This window comes from Eulemur rufifrons, chromosome 8, assembly GCF_041146395.1.
Source record: "Eulemur rufifrons isolate Redbay chromosome 8, OSU_ERuf_1, whole genome shotgun sequence".
NCBI classification, from domain to species: domain Eukaryota; kingdom Metazoa; phylum Chordata; class Mammalia; order Primates; family Lemuridae; genus Eulemur; species Eulemur rufifrons.
The window spans coordinates 99,830,977-99,846,972 of NC_090990.1; the positions used below are offsets into that span (position 1 = coordinate 99,830,977).

Below are 15,996 nucleotides of genomic sequence, written 5' to 3' on the forward strand. Positions count from 1 at the left end.
TTGGAGGCAGCTGGCTCTGATTTTGGCCACCAGGGGGAGCCTAGTCAGGCAAGAGGCCAGCCGGAAGCACACTTACTTCCCCAGTGGAGTTGATGAGAGCCGTGCGCAGGCTGTTCCCGCAGCCCCAGGTGTTCTGCGCCTTCCACACCAAGTCAGTAGGGGGGCTATGGGTGGCCCCAGCTCCTGCAGCCCAGATCTGGAGAGGAGGGATTAGAGAACACTCACTCCGGCACTCCCTTTCGCACCCAAGGCCAGCCCAGAGCCCCAAGCTCCCTGCCACTCACCGTCACCACCTGCCCCGCCTTTAGGGTGAACTTTGGTGGGAAGCGGTAAGTCAGCAAGGGATCATCTCCGTTCTGGCGCTTGATCTGCCAGTTGCCCATGGACTGGTCCTGCCAGAAGGATGGGGAAGAGGAAGGTGGGTTTATCTCGCTCAAGGGCCTCTCCCTCCATCCCTCCCCTCCCCTCCTACCTGCCCGCCCCATCACTGCCCTTCCCCTCAAGGATAACAGCTATGATTTGTGGACACTTATGCTCTACCAGACACACTGACACTTTCTTTCCTCGTCCCAAAACTCAGAGTTAGGGACTATTATTCATCCCATTTTACAGATGTGGAAACTGATGCTCTGAGAGGTTAAATAACTTGCCCTAGGTCTCACAGCCAATGAGTCCAGGAGCCAGGACTGAAACTAGAGTGTGGAGGAGATCCACACAGTCGCCCAGGGCCACCCTCAAGTGGAGGGATACTCTCTCCAAGCTTCATCCCTTTCTCTTGTCGGTTTTCTCCTTGATGCAGTTGCCTGCCCTTAGACCCCGACCTGGGAGCCTACCTCATTGGACTTGTTGCGCAGCCGCACGAACTTGCCCTCCTCGTCCACCTCCTCCACGGCCACGCGCCCGCTGGTGCGTGCATGCTGCGAGAAGCTGCTGCGGCTGCTCTCGGCGGACTCCAGCTTGCGCTTTTTGGTGACACTGCCCCCACCCTGCGTCTGGGACGAGTGGGAGGAGGCGCGGCCACGGCTGCGCTGCGAGGTGGGGCTGGGGGACAGGCGTAGCCTGGGGAGGGGGAGACCAAGGGGGTGCCCAGTCAAGGCCAGCCACGGGCCAGAGGCCACCACTAGCACCTCCCTGACTCCTCCCCAGCCCACCTCTCCTCCTCGCCCTCCAGGAGCTTGCGGTAGGCGTGGATCTCCATGTCCAGGGCCAGCTTGATGTCTAGCAGCTCCTGGTACTCATCCAGCTGCTGCTGCATCCTAGCCCGCATTTCGGCCATCTCCCGCTCCTTCTCTGCCAGCAGCCGCCGGCTGGTGTCCCGCTCACGGGCCAGGGAGTCCTCCAAGTCCCGAAGCTTCGCCTCCTTGGCTGCCAGCTGGGGTGGGGGTGGGGGAGCAGGGGTCTGGTGAGCTCTCAAGGGCCCCGAGTATGGAGGGATAAGGATGTGGGTAGGTGTAAGGGACACCCAGCCACCCTTTCCAGGATCTCCAGGCCCTCATCAGAGCCCATCATAGGCTCTAAATATGGTCTTGGCTGGTGACTGGGAAGTCCTTCCCAATATCTAGCTTAAATCTTTCGTTCTGAGGCTAGACCCTATTTCCTGTGTCACAGATGGCGCAGCCAGCTAGAATAATACTGATGCTTTTAACGCTCAGCAGTGCAGAGTATCATGACAAATCTGTGAGCTGGGGAGGGTAACAACAATCTCCATTTTCAAATGGGAAAACCCAGGCTCTGAGAAGCAAAGGCAAGGTAAGAGGGAGTACTGGACAGCAGACAGGCCTTCGGACTCCAAATCCTGGGTCCCTTCTCTCAGTGCATGGTCCTGGGGCACATTCTGTCCCTCACCTCTACCTCCCCCTCCTCAGGAAGCCCCCTGGGCTTCCGGCCTACATCCTGCCCAGACCGTTGGCCCCTGGGGGACAGAGTGAGGGGGGCATCACCTGCTTTTGGAGCTGGCTGAGCTGGGCGGAGAGGCTGTCGATGCGGATGCGGGACTGCTGCAGCTCCTCGTGGGCAGCCCCCGCCAGGTTGCTGTTCCTCTCAGCAGACAGCCTGGCATTATCCAGCTGGAGGGGAGGACACAGGGTTAGGACTGCAGGGACTGGGGGGGGGGTGGTCCTGAGGAGGGCATCACTGCTGCAACCTCTGATCCCCCACGGAATATCCCAGTGTGGGCAGGGGTAGGGCTGCTGGGGGCAGAGGCAGTGAGGGAACAGCGGAGAGTGAGCACCTTGGCAGAATAGGTCTTCTCCAGCTCCTTCTTGTACTGTTCCACCTGGTCCTCATGCTGGGCCCGCAGGTCCTGCAGGGCGTCCGCCAGCCGGCTCTCAAACTCACGCTGCTTCCCGTTATCAATCTCCACCAGCCGAGTCTCATGACGGCGCTTGGTCTCACGCAGCTCCTGGAAGGGTTGGAGCAAGGACACAGAAACCCAAGTCAGAACTAGTTCCTTAGAGGCCAAGACTCAGATGGCTGAGCTCCCTGCCCAGCCCTGACCCCCCAAGCTGCTGTCGGCCCCACTCTAACCTGGGAGCTAGGTGCTGGCCCCCACTCCCTGTCCACTAGAACAAGGGACTCAGGCAGGTGAGCCCTGCACACAGCTGATCCCCCAGCCCAAGACTAGTGTCTGTTACCACCCAGCCCAGCCCCCTGGCCTGCAAAGCACGGTCCCTACCTCACTGTAGATGTTCTTCTGGAAGTCCAGTTCCTCCTTCAGGGTCTGCAGCCTGTTCTCGGCATCTACCCGCCGCAGCATCTCATCCTGAAGTTGCTTCTTAGCCTCACCCAGGGCTGCCTCAAGCTGAGAGGAAGCAGATAAATATCGGGGTGAGGGTCACAGAACATGAGAGCTGGAAGGAAGCTGAGAGGTGAGCACACCCCTTTACATGTGTGGAAACAGGTCCGGGGGAAGGGAGGGCCTTGGATGTCCACTTACAGAAACTACCCTGGGTGGCTACTGTGCTAAGAAATAAAAGATAACACTTCCCCACAGCCATAGAAACTCCTCTCCCTGGCACAACATAACGATTGCTATAAAGGAGGTGTGTACAAAGTATTGAGGAGATATGAGAGAAGGAACCAAAGTGTACCTGGGGTAGTGGGGGCTGGGAGGCCTGGGAAGGCCTCCAAGAGGCTGAGATCCAAGGGACAGGCTTGTGGGGACTGGAAAGGGGCACTGTCGTGACTGCAGGGGCAGAGACAAGCACGTGCTAAGGCACGGAGGTATGAAGGCACATGTGTTCTGGGGGCTTCAGGAAGATCAGTACTGCTGACGCTTGAAGTCTGGGGTGGCGAAAAGTGATGGGAGAGAGGGCCAGGCCAGTAGGCAGGGGCTGGCTCATGAAGACACACCCTCATCTGCCACAAAAAGAACCTCTGAAGAAGTGTGAGCCGGGGAGCACCTTGCTTAGATTTTCATTTTAGAAAGCACATCCTAGCTGGATGCGGTGGCTCACGCCTGTAATTCCAGCACTTTAGGAGGCTGAGGTGGGAAGATCACTTAAGGCCAGGAGTTCAAGCCCAACCTGGGCAACACAGTGAGACCCCACCTCTACAAAAAATAAGAAATATTAGCCAGACATGATGGCATGTGCCTGTAGTCCTGGCTACTCTAGAGGCTGAGGCAGGAGGATCACCCTGAGCCCAAGAGTTTGAGGCTGCTGTGAGTTATGATTGCCCCACTGCACTCCAGCCTGGGCAACAAAGCAAGACCATGTCTCTTCATCCTGAGAAAGCTGCTAATTAAAGAAAGGAAAAAAAAGACCCTGTCTCTAAAATAAAATAAAAAGAAAGAAAAAACAGGCTGGTCAGTGCAGCTGGGAAGGGCTAGGGGGAAGCGTGGAGCTGGAGGCAGGAGACCTGGGAGGAGAACAGCCCAGCCTTGGTTTGGTAGTCGACCTGCTAGCTTCTCCTGGTCTCCCTGGTATACTGGGGTGGCAGGGCCTGGGAAGCAGGGCCTCTGACTCCAGTGCTGGCCCTGCTCTGAGCAGATGAGGCAGTGAAATTGGGAACAAACCAGCTTCTTCGATTCCGTTCCCTAGCTTTTAGCATGAGAAACTGGAGCAAAGTGTTTTGAAAGTAGAGGCCACCATATACATGCAAAGCATTATTAACACATGTCCCATATATAATTAACCATTAGCTCCGGATTATAGGCTCAATAGATGATTGAGAAAGAAAGGTCTCCACTCCTTTTTTCCAAAGAAGTCACAAGCTGTCTGTAGGAGGGCCTAACTGGGAGGGATCTAGGGCCAGGCACAGTTCATTGCAAAATTACATGGAAATGGCTTGTAGATTATTTCAAATTCACTGTGCTAGATCCCATGGGAGGCCAAAGAAGGATGAGATATGGTCTGAATGGGTGAAATGACACTAGGACAGGTGAATGGCTGAGATCAGACCAGGCCAGGACAGGTCAGACGGGGCACCTCCCGAGGGCGGGCCAGGGTAGAAGAGCAAGTGTGCGTGTGTGAGGTGGGGCTGTGGGCGGGCCCTGGAGGGTGGCCTCACCTTGGCCACCTGCCCCCGCAGATCGTGTAGCTCGCCCTCCAGTGTGCGCTTCTCACTGAGAGCAGTACTCAGCGCGGCCTCCTTGGAGTTGAGCAGAGCCTCCAGGTCCTTGAGCCGGGCCTGAGCAGCCATCAAGTCACCCTCCTTCTTGGTATTGCTAAAGAAGAGAGAAAAGAGTGGGTTTAGGAAGAGAAGGAGTCCACGTCCTTAGAGAGAGAGGGCCAGGTTCCAGAGAGGTCAGCCATGGGGGCTGGCTCTGCTGTCCCCCCAGCTACCAGGAGAGGGCATCCTTGCTTTAGGTTCGTTTGCATCTGCTTGTCTCTGGTGCTGGGCTCCCACCTCCCCCAAGGTCCCCCAAAACCCCCTTCTTGCTTCTCCACCCTTCCCATGACTCAGGGCTCAGGAACGTGCCTGGGGCTAAGGGCAAAGCTCGATCCCATGATATGAATGCTTTCCCTCTCTCCCCTCCCATTCCTTCCCAATCAGACAGGGGCACCTTTGTCTCCTGCCCCTTCCCACACAGGGCCTTAACGCTCTCCTCCCTGGACTCCACCCACCTTCCTTTCAGCCAAGCTTCCCTCCCTCCAGGGAGCCAGACAACTAAGCTCCCAGCCTGGGAGGTCCACATGTCCCTAAACCTCAGTTTGAGTCCCAAAGGTGTTGGTCACCCTCCTAGTCTCTTTTACATATGTGGGACTGTGGGGAAGCAAAGTCTGGTTACAGCTCAGGGAGATGTAGGATAAGGACAATCAGGCATGGTATTGACCTTTCCTTTCTCAGGACCTGGTCTGCCTCCCCTGACCTGGGCAGAGCAAAGAGATCCCAGCCTCCCTCCCTCTGGCTTCATCCGAGCCCTGAGAGAATGCTGAGCCTGCCCATTGGCACAAGCCTCAGCATCTGGCTCCAGATGTGGCTCCCAGGCCTTCAGGTCCATGTGGCCTCCAGGTTTGAGCCTCCCTGCTCCTCAAACTGGGTAAAGCTTTAGCCAGAACCAACCAAACAGGACTGCGTCTGCCACCTCCCTCACCTTTCTGGGCCCCTGACTATTTTTGCTAATGAACTGGAGAAATGCAGGGGTCCTAATTTCTTAAAAATCTCCAGGCAACCCAAGAACTTTCCAGATGTTACAATCCCTTCACAAATACAGGGTGTGAGAAAGCAGTAGACTCAGAGAGTGGAGGGAAAGAGCCCAGGGGCCTGGTCGTCCCAGCGGCCATCTGTAACTCATCAGTCCTTAAGCACGTGCCCACCACGGCAGATGGAAAAAAGGAAAACCAAACGTGGGCAGTGGGGGGAAAATCTATCCTGGAAAGGAGAGAAGTGGCCCTGCCGACATTTTTCTTCTCCCACAAAAGCCCTAAGCTCCAAGAGGCCCAACAATTCACTCTGAAGTGGGATAGACAGACTCTTGGAAGCTCCAGAGTGAGAGGACGAGACCCAGACAGAGTTCTCCTGCCACCAGCTTAGGAGAGTCCGAGAAAGGAGTCACCCCCCTCCAACTGGGCCTACTGGACTGGGAAAGGGATAGAGTGACACCCAGAGGGGCAGGGGAAGGGGGGAAGGGAGCTCCCCTAGCCTGCATGCTTGCTCAGTGCAGGCCTCTGGCCACACCTTAGAACAAGTTGTTTAATGCAACAATGTCTGTCTCCTGCAAAAGGAGGCCCTTCCAGAACTGGAAGATGCCTCCCCTCCTCCGTCTCAGTCGGAAAAGCTAAAAATAAAGTCAAAACCCAGCTCAGGTTTTGGCTGCCATCCGGCCCAGCCCCTGGCTGGGAGCACAGCCCCAACTTTCCATGACTTCAGAACTTTTCCGAAGCTAAAGCAGCTGCAGGGGGAGGAGGGTGAATGAAGAAAAACCGTTGGTAAAATGAAGCGACCGAGCAGACGTAGATTCTGAGCTCCTTGGGCCGACTCCCAGGCTGGCAGGGGCTTCCCAGAAGAGGCCTCTCTGCCCTGAAGGCTAACAAACGGCTGCAGCTGGCTGTACTGGGAGAACTGGAAGGAGCTGGGCTGTACTTAGAGACCTGGAAGGAGCTTAGACTCGGTTTAACCCTCTCCTTTTACAGATGAGGAGCAGAGGAGGAAGGTGAATGGCCCAGGTCAAGCACTGCAGGCCAGCAGCAGGGACAGTGTCCCAGTCTATTCTGGGTATTGATCCAGGACTCTTCCTCCTTCACCTCACTGCCTCCCAAAGCCACAAGGTCCAGAGAAAGCAGAGAAGCCGGGAGGAAGAAGAGGGCAGCCACCGCGGCACAAAACGTTCCCCAACCCAGCCAGCCTGAGCTGGAAGGAGTGGGGAAGAAAGATGGGTGCTTTCAGAAGACGTCTCAAGGGCACCTCTTCCCTAGTCCTGCCTCTCCAGATCTCCTAGGTGCCAACGGAGGAACTCCAGGAGCTCCCCTTGGTAATGCCCTTCCCTTGCCAGTGCCTGGCAGACAGTGACTGAGGAAAACAGAGGTGCGTGGTCCCTGTATTCTGGGAGCTTGCTGTCTGACAAGCACAGGAGTTTTTTTTCTTCAGTCTAACCTCTTTACTTTCTCCTGCTCGCAAAGGTGGTGGTAGTGGTGATGCTAATAATATTAATAATAGCAAACACTTACAGAGAGCTTATTAAATACAAGGCATTGCTCTACCCTATGAGATAGGTGCTATTACTATATGATTGAGGAAACAGGCACAGAGAGCTACGTCCAGGGTCCCGCAACAAGTAGGAGCAGAGGTGGAAAGCAGTGCTTCAGCATACACATGATATATGGCCTCCAACAAAATTAAGGGGGCTAGTTCCCTTTCCCTTCTGGAGGTTCTGACTAGTGCTAGAAAGAGAAGCAATTCAAGAACTAAGACACACTCTGCAGATGAGAGAAACCACGAGCAAAGAGAGGGGAGCGAGGAAGACTTTGCGGTTTTCTTAGTCAGGCATGGGGAGCTCCCATCTGTGGGGAAGAAGCCACTATCACCCATAGGCTCATGACTCACACTGTGGGAGCTCTGCGGCCAGGAAGCCACATGCACACCCCAAGAGATGGCTGGGGGTACAGCAGAGCCCAGGGCCTCTCCTCCCTCCTCCTTCCCTCCCCTGCCTACCCACCACCAAATGCCATTTCCTTCCTAGGAGGGGTCCTCAGACCTAGCAGGAACCAAAGCAGACCCTGGCCAGGAATTCAGCCCCAGGGTGGTGGTGCTGCCTGCACCCCAGTCCACTGGGGGTTGGCAGCAGGAAAGCTGGGCACGTGTCCCGTGCTGGGTTGGCAGGATGACAGGGTGTGGCAGGCCAGAGGAGCTGGGAAGGGTGGGAACCTGGGGCCCCTCAGGTGACTCATGCTCAGGCAGACAATACCCGGGCAGTGGTCGGGAAATCCTCTAGTGCTCGCAGGGGAGACCCTGGCTCTGCCCGCGTCCTGCCCGGGCCCAGTGCCGTGCCAGCTGAGAGCCAGCTCTTTCCTTTGCATCCTCCAGGCTCCCCAAGCACAGAAATGGCTGCATCCCAGTGCAGAGGCAAGAAGGGCTGGGCATCCTGTTTCTAACTTCCCACAACTGGCAAATCTGATCTCAGAAAGAGAGGTGGGATGGGGGGGTGTCGGGGAGGGGGAGGGGAAGGGTAGGGAAGGGGGCAGGGGAGAGGAGGAGAGGGGAGGGGAGCGGAGAGGAAAAGCAGAAGGTAGAAATGAGGGCTGGCGCTGGTGGGTGTGACCCAAGGCTGGGGGTCTGTTAGGCTGTGGCTGGCAGGTTGGGGAAGCCTGGCTCAAGGGCCACTGCAGGCCAGGGCTCTTGGGCTGCTTTGGGGAAGAAAGGCACCAGCACAGCCAAGGGGCTGGGTGGGCACCGGGCCAGGCGCTGACCCGCCCGCTGAGTCACCCTCCTCAGCCCGGCTCTGATGCCAGATATGGAAGCCAGGGCCACCGCAGGCCTGTTTGGTCCTGGTTGCTGGGAGCAACATGCAAAGCCCAGAGGGAGAGGCCTCCATTTCCTCTCCTGGCCTGGGGGAGAGGCAAGAGGGACAGACGCTAGACTGAGACTAAAAATAAGAAGTGGGAGGGGAAGACAGACAAGGAGGCGTGGGGGAGCAGGCCCCGCGCTGCAGGGGGCTCCTTCCGACCCACCCCAGTCCCCTGTAACCCTGCCTCACCAGCCCTGGGAGTTCCCCATCGCTAGGCGGCGACACCAGAGAGGAGGCAATAGAGCAAAGGTCTCTGAGTGCCTGGGCTTCTCCTGCCTTAGGAAACGGTGCCCCCTGTGGCTGGGAAGGGCAGGTAGCAGGGAGTCCCTGCACTCATGGCAACTGCCCTCCTGTATCCTCCTGGGCATCTAGACCTCTCCACCCAGGCTGCCTTCCTGCCATGGATGGGGTGCCTCCTGCTGCCCCCCAAGCCTGCCTGCATGTTCCTACCATCCCTCCTTTTGTTCCAGCAACTCCTCCCACTGCAGTATATCCTGCTTCTGCCCCTCCCTCCATTTATCCAAATATACCTCACACTCCCCCCCGGAGCCGGCCTCTGCCCTGGCCTGCTACTTTAGGCCAGTGTATTACCTGTTGGGCCTCGGGGCTTTTCCTGCATGGCCCCCAACTGCCCTGAGACTAGGCGGTTCATATGCCAAGTGCTCAAGGCTTCTAGAGGGACTTCCTCCTGGACCAACTCCTGTACTTTTATATACGGGGAAACCAAGGCCCGGAGAAGGGGAGGCTTGGGCACTAAAAACCTGCCCACCGGGTCACTTGAGGACACTCACAGTCGACTGGGACAGAACACAGCAAATGGCATGATGCACACCGGCAGTGCAGACAGTAACACAGAAAGACCAAGTAAGACAGCCCGGAGATGTGTCGACCTCTGCCTTGCGTGCTGGGAGGTACACCAGTCAGGGAGTGACACAGAGGCCTAGTGAAACCGCCACTCCCACCTGCCCTCGAACATCACACACGCCCCTGCAACTACGTGTGCAGCTAGCCATGAGGCCTGACGGCCTCCCACTTCCCAAAGTAACTACTGCTTGGTTTGTTGGCTAGCCTGTGGGTCTGCAACCACTTTCAGGTAAGGGCAGGATGTGGGTAGACTGGGACAACTGGCTTCCCCTCCCTGGCATTCAAGGCACCATCACTCTCTGGAAAGAAGACCTTGAAGAGAGAAGTGAGGGGGGCAGGTGTTCCAGGGACTTAGAAGACCCCTGAGCCTTCCCCAAACCCCACCCTATGAAGTTCTAAGTGTCTTACACCTGGGGAGCCCACACTAGGTGCTCCAGTAGGGACCACCCCTGGCCTCCCCACACAGGCACATGCACCCACATCAGGCATGGCTGTGCTCGAACACGCCTCGCTTGGGCGTGACACCCGCCAAACATGCCTGGGGTCTGAGGCCCCTCAGATCCCCTTCCAGAGCCGCCAATCTCCCAGCTGTCCTCCCCCAAGACAAAGGCAGGTCTTAATTCCAGGCAGAGGGAGGGGTTGGGGTGGGGGCACTGGTGCTGAGAGGGGGATAGGAGGCCTGTTGACATGTTCAGACCCAACTCCAGCAGAAGAGCTGAGCCTGGCAGGGGGCCAGGCCTGAGTCACAGCTGCTGGGTACATCAACGTGGCATTGTACAGAGGCAGGAGAAGCCTGGGGCCAGAGGCCAGAGCACTGGAGTCCAGGACAACAGGCAACTGGCTTCCTCACCAGCCACCCCCTGCAAGGTCCGCTGCCAAGCTTCACTTTCTTTCTTCCTGGCTTATCTCTCCAGAAGTCATTCCTGTGTTGTCAAAAAATGCAGGGGTGGGGCCTGGGACAGACCAAAAGAAGTAGGGGCGTGGAGAGGGGATGGCCTAATAAGAAGAAGGTAGAATGTCCTGAAGGGGGAAGGGACGGAGGTCACCGGCCAAAGGAAGGGACATTTAGGGGATCCCCACAAGAAGCCAAATCAGCAGTCCCTTAACCCTCCATCTGGTGGCGCATAGTAATTAACCCTGACAACACCCGGATAGAGCGGGAGCCACACCCCAAGGTCAGGAAAGGAAGTCGGGGAGGACCTAGGAGTTCTGGTCCCACTGCATTCCAGCTCTAGCCTCAGAAGATGCAACTCTCTCTCCCAGCCGGCAGAGGGTGGCAGCGTTAGAACTCCAGAAAGAAGGGGGCGCCTCGGCAGTCCCAAATAGGTCCCTCTCAACTGCCCAGAAACTAGACCCCTTGAAATGATGAGTCCCCAGCTCCCCTGAGCTGGCCTTACCGGGGCACATGTGTTCTGTCCTCCCCACCACCCCCGTTTGTCTGCCACTAAATTCAGATCACTGTCCCTTGTGCTGCAACTTGAATATAGTTCTCAAGAAAAGGCCACTCCTCAGCCACTTCTTCCCTGACTGGACAAACTTAGGGTCTCCTGTCCATTCTCCATTCTACCCTCTACCGTGACTCAGCTCCCCTGCCGGGCCTGGGCTCCCAGCCAGAATTATTCCTGGCTTCAGCAGGCAGGCGGGATTCCGGCTTCCTCTCTTACAACTGGGTAAGGGTTGGGGGGGTCAGGGAGGCCTCCCCTTCCCAAACTCTGTCCTCTTCCTTAAGGGATTGCTAAAGGCAATTTATCAATCGCAAGACCTTCTCACAGCCCAGCCTCAGGCTGGGGGGGCCAGTATGGGTGCAGGAACAGTGGAAGGTGGGCAGTTCAAGGTCACTGTGCACCTCCCCCTGGTGCCAGGCACATGCTGTCTAATCCTGCCCAGCTCTCAGGTACAGTCCTGCCTTTCCTTCTAGCCCCCAACACAGGTCAATGCGAGTCATTCCTGTGCCGACTCTTCCTTTCCTACTACAGAGACAGCCCTTTCCACTATCCTGAAGGGAGAGGCCCTGAAAACCAATTGTCCTTTTGTACTGGCAATGAAAACAAAGCATACGCCAGGAGGGTAATGTCAAAATAATTAACCATTTCTAACAAACTTTCTTAGGGAAATAGAGAAGTGTGTTAGTATTTTTAATCTCACAGTTTGTGGGAAATATTTCTATTGAGAATAGCATTCGTTGGCTATTAACTATATTCACATTAATTATATTTGATTTTACTATTAACAGTTTGGTATTTTAGAGGACTGGTTTTCTTAGTTTGTGGGACATTGTACTACTTCGGAACATAAGGGCTCTCCGGAGATTTTCTACTCTAACCCCTTTCTTTTACAGCTAGGGAAATCCAGACTGCGGAGGTGATTTGCTCAAGGTCACACAGCAATTTAGTGGCAGGGCCAACCTAGAACTAAGAACACCAAGGGCCAGGGCTGTTTCCACTTCCTCACACTACCTGTCACTTTTCTGATGGGCCAACTGCCCTCTTATTAATGGATAAGAGACTTGCAACCTTCCCAGAGATCTCCAAGCTTGGCCTGTGTCACTCTCCGTACACTGGGCCCAAGGAGGTAAAAATGGGATGAGCCCTGCCCTAGTGTCAGGTCTCTGAACAAGACTTGGTCTTGGCTGCTGCAGCTGCTAGAAGTGGTGAGGGGCTGAAGAGGAGGGAGGCAAGGGGGAGGAGAGCAGGGGGCACAGTTGGTAGGGGAAGGCATCTCCTACCAGTTGTCTCCCCAGCTGTCTCTGGCTTCAGCCCTGACACTGAGCCACTGTATCACTGGGGGTGGGAATGGGAGTGGGAGCAATGGGCACATCCCATGTAAGAGTAAGTCTCAGATTCCTGGAGGCCAGGGGAAGTGCCAACCAAGGCATCGATAGTGGGAAGGCAATAGGAGCGCCTAGTGAGGAATTATTCTTTCTGTTTCTCTTGTGCCCCTTAAATATTTCTGAGCCCCTGGGTTTAGCTGCCTTCTTCTTTCCCTTTGATTCAGAATGTGGACTTGGGTGACGGGGTTGGAGAGATAACACCAGGAGGTACCACTCTTAGGTAAAGCCTAGGGCCAAGGCATCCTCAAAGGCCCCTACCCCCATTAACCGAATGGCTCTGCCAAAGGGCATAGCCCCCTTCGGATCCAGGTAGACAATTCCCATGATAAGTCTCAAGATGTGAATCACCATCCTCCCGGAGTTCTGATCCCAGAGCTCTCATGATCAGGGGCCTGGGTCTTTCCAGCTACAAGCTGGAGCAAAGGCTATTGACCATGTGTTTACAGGCCCTAGCAGGACAGCAGAGCATTAAGGCATCACTGGCCCCAAGGCAGAATCTCCAAGGGCTAGGAGTGTGCCTCTGCCGCTACACCTCACCTCACCCTCTAGATCCTCCAACCTGTCCCCTACACTAAAGAAGTGAGGTTTAGCAGTAAGAGTACCCTCCTGGAAGTCAGAAGACCTACGCTCAAGTCCTGACCTCACACCCCCTTGCTGTGTGACATGGGACAATGCCTGTGCTCAAGTCTCCTTTGCCCTTCTCATCCTGATGAGAGCCTGCATCTCCCCATCTGTCCACACTGGGGCTGCAAAAGGCGGGTAATCCAGGAAGTTGTCGAGCACCAGGGCCTCCTTGGAGTGGAAGAAGCGCTTCTGCTTTGTGGGCCTGGGATCTCCCCACTTCTGACTCAGACTTCCTCCATCGGTTTTGCATGGCAAGGCATAGACTCTGGCACCATCCTGCAGCCCAAGCCCATAACTCTGGACTCAACCCTAGATTCTAATTACTTGTGCATATCACCTGTTCAGAGCCCTGCTTCCAGATACCACCAGAGGTTCTTTTTTGTTTGTTTGTTTGTTTGTTTTGGAGACAGAGTCTCGTTCTGTCACCCTGGCATCATCATAGCTCACTGCAACCTCAAACACCTGGGCTCAAGCGATGTGCCTGCCTCAGCCTCCTGAGTAGCTGGAATTACAGGCACGCACCACCACAGCTGGCTAATTTTTTCTATTTTTAGTAGAGATGGGGTCTCACTCTTGCTCAGGCTGATTTCGAACTCCTGAGCTCAAGCGATCCTCCTGCCTCAGCCTCCCAGAGTGCTAGGATTACAGACATGAGCCACCGCACCCGGCTTCCACCAGAGGTTCTAAGGAAGGAGGCAGGAATGGGACCCCAGGATGCAGTGGGGAGGAGGGCAAAAGATGCAGACATTCAGGCCCCCATCCCTCCCTTTAAGACATGTGCTGTCTCCACCCTGTCTCCTGCTGTCTCCTGCAAAGCCATGAGGGTGGAAAGGAGGGGGGCAGTATCTGAATCATCCACCCAGCTGTCCTGCCTGGGGTGGGGCCTGGCTCCAAACCTAGACCCCAGATGGGCCTTCTCCAGTGCTTTCGACCTTCCTATTCTCCCTGCACTTAGGTGTCTAAACCCCTTGGGCTTCAGGGGAGAGAGAGAGAAGCAAAAAAGTGTGAGTTAGGGGAAGGGGTTTCTTTTGGAACCCACAACAACCCAAAAAGAGGGAGCCTGGTTGTGGTTGAGGTACCCAGGTTGGGCCAAGGATTGCCACAGGGTCTTACAGACAGCTCTGCACCTCAACTCCAAGCCTGGCCCTGAACTCTGAACTCTAATCAAACATTAAACCAGATAACACCTTCTCTCCAGGCTTTGGTGGGAGGGGTTGGGATAAGGCCTTTCTTCCTCTCCCAAACTTTTCATTCTACCTTCACCTCACCCTGAGCACAGCAGACAAGCCTGTCTTCCTCTCCCAGACTTTTCATCCTCCCCACTTCACCTCACCCTGAGCACAGCAGACACAAAAGGGGGCAACCAATCCTGACTCCTCCTACTGTGGACACAGAGGGGAGATACAGTCTGAGTCCCCTTTGTCTCCACCCCACCTCTCTTCAGCCTGGGATCCAGGTGTGCAAACCCACCCCGCTTTTCCGGAAGCCCAGCCTCCCCAGCCAGGATCAGTGGGGGAGAACAGAGGCAGGTGGCTAAATATAACAAGTACACACACCTCCCCCGCCCCTGCCCCATGTGTGCACACACCCGCCTGGTGTCCTAGGCCTGGACAGCTGCACCAAGAGGCAGAGGAGACAGACTGGCGTGAGCAAGAGACTATAGAATCCACTCATCCTGTTCCCTGATCAGTGTTTTCACCAGATCTGCTGAGAATATCCTTCACAGCACTCTGCAAGGGGGGCTTTAGTAGTTGAGTGGACTAGTTTAGAACACAACGAATTCTCTGGGGCTTCCCTAGCTTGCCTCTTATCTGTCTTGCTAGCTAAGTTATTTGTATCACTAGTAGAAAAACGACAGTCATGATTCCTTTCAACAGAAATGAAGGTAGATCCTGTCTCACATACAACTTCCACGGACTCTTTAGAAGGGGTATGGATCTGCCACACCTGCCGCACCTGGGGCTGGGGCTGGCGACCCCCAGAATACGCAGAGGGGTTCGGAGAAGAACATGAGTTTGGAGTGGATGATTAAAAGAAGAGAAGGAGGGGAAGTGAAAGCGCCAGCCCTTTAGGGATCTTCAAGCACCTTTAGTGCTCTTTGGCTTGGGTCTTCATAGAGGAAAGGGGAGCAGGGAGAAGGAGACCAAATTCCCCGAGGACTGGAAGAAGAGGGCCTAAACTTCCAGGCTCCCAAAGGGTTTTTTAGAAAAGAAGGTGGAGCTGAGTCGGGTGGGGTAGGGTGGGGCAGGGATGGGTGAAGTGGGAGTGGCCTGAAGCTTCCAACGGCTGGATTTCAAAAATGTCACTGTATTCCAGCATTTTAATAAGGCAAAGATCAAAACGTCAGCAGCCAAGAGGATGGGCCAGAGCAAAGATTGCTCTGGTTTGGCTGGGAAAATTAAAACGGCTCACCCTGAGGAGGGCAAGAGAGGGAAGGGCAGAGCCCCCAGCCCTCGAAGACACCAGGCAGAAGGCCAAGAGAGAGGTGCTGCCAGACCTGAACATAACACAACTTCCTGTGCCAGGAGTCTCTGCCCTCTGTCTCCCTCCCTCCCTTGCATTCCTGGGCCAAGGGCTGTGGGAGCTGCGGGGGAGCCAATCTCCTGGAGCTGTTTTGGTGGGCCTGTCAGAGAGCCCAGGAAAGGTCCCAGACAAGCAGGGAGTGAGAGAGAGCTTCCCAACTCTGAGAAAGAAACCCGCGAAAGGTCATGCCAAGGGGCCCACCACCCATGCCCCTGGAGGGGAAAAAAGGGGTCACTCTGTGCCTCCGTGACCTCTCTCCAGCACCACTGGACAGATGCCAACTTGGTAGCTCTGTCTTTGTGGACACCATGTATTTAGAGCCAGCCTAGGCAAAGCTGGCACAGTGCCAAGCCTGCCAGGAAAGTCCTAACAGGACCCTTTCACCCACTCCTGTGTGTCCTGGGTGCCCGGAGTTCTTAGACCTGGCAGGGCCAGTTCTGCTTTGCTCAACACCCTCCCGCAGGCTCCAAATGGCTGGCAAATCCCATCCTAACCGAATGCGGACCTGCTGCCAGCCCCGACTTGGCCCCGATGGCCCCACCATTCCTCATATCCTCCCACCCACTCCAGAGACCCCTCCCCTCTCTGTCCTGTCTTGACAATTTCCCTTGGCACTGCCAGTTACCCGTTGCCGCCGGCAGTTCCGGGGAGGGAGGAGACTACATGGCAAAAGTTAGCCGTCCGGGGCCCTCCCGCTCCCTTCCTAAAG

General features: G+C 55.7%; 1 protein-coding gene across 10 annotated transcripts in view; it reads right to left on the bottom strand.

The window, feature by feature from the left end:
* The window catches only part of LMNA (lamin A/C), a 44,874-nt gene that overhangs the window by 2,788 nt on the left and 26,090 nt on the right, over positions 1 to 15,996 (bottom strand). For 4 of the 10 annotated variants that reach the window (XM_069480424.1, XM_069480425.1, XM_069480426.1 and 1 more), the window contains 8 exons: positions 4,510 to 4,666; positions 2,675 to 2,800; positions 2,231 to 2,401; positions 1,941 to 2,066; positions 1,152 to 1,372; positions 834 to 1,059; positions 285 to 392; positions 77 to 196 (listed from right to left, as the gene is read on the bottom strand). In XM_069480424.1, coding sequence (XP_069336525.1) covers positions 77 to 196; positions 285 to 392; positions 834 to 1,059; positions 1,152 to 1,372; positions 1,941 to 2,066; positions 2,231 to 2,401; positions 2,675 to 2,800; positions 4,510 to 4,666 — 1,255 coding nt within the window. Of the gene's footprint in view, positions 1 to 76; positions 197 to 284; positions 393 to 833; positions 1,060 to 1,151; positions 1,373 to 1,940; positions 2,067 to 2,230; positions 2,402 to 2,674; positions 2,801 to 4,509; positions 4,667 to 5,384; positions 5,444 to 8,635; positions 8,656 to 15,996 lie in introns of those variants that run through there. The other 6 variants (XM_069480430.1, XM_069480432.1, XM_069480431.1 and 3 more) reach the window with 3 other exon arrangements.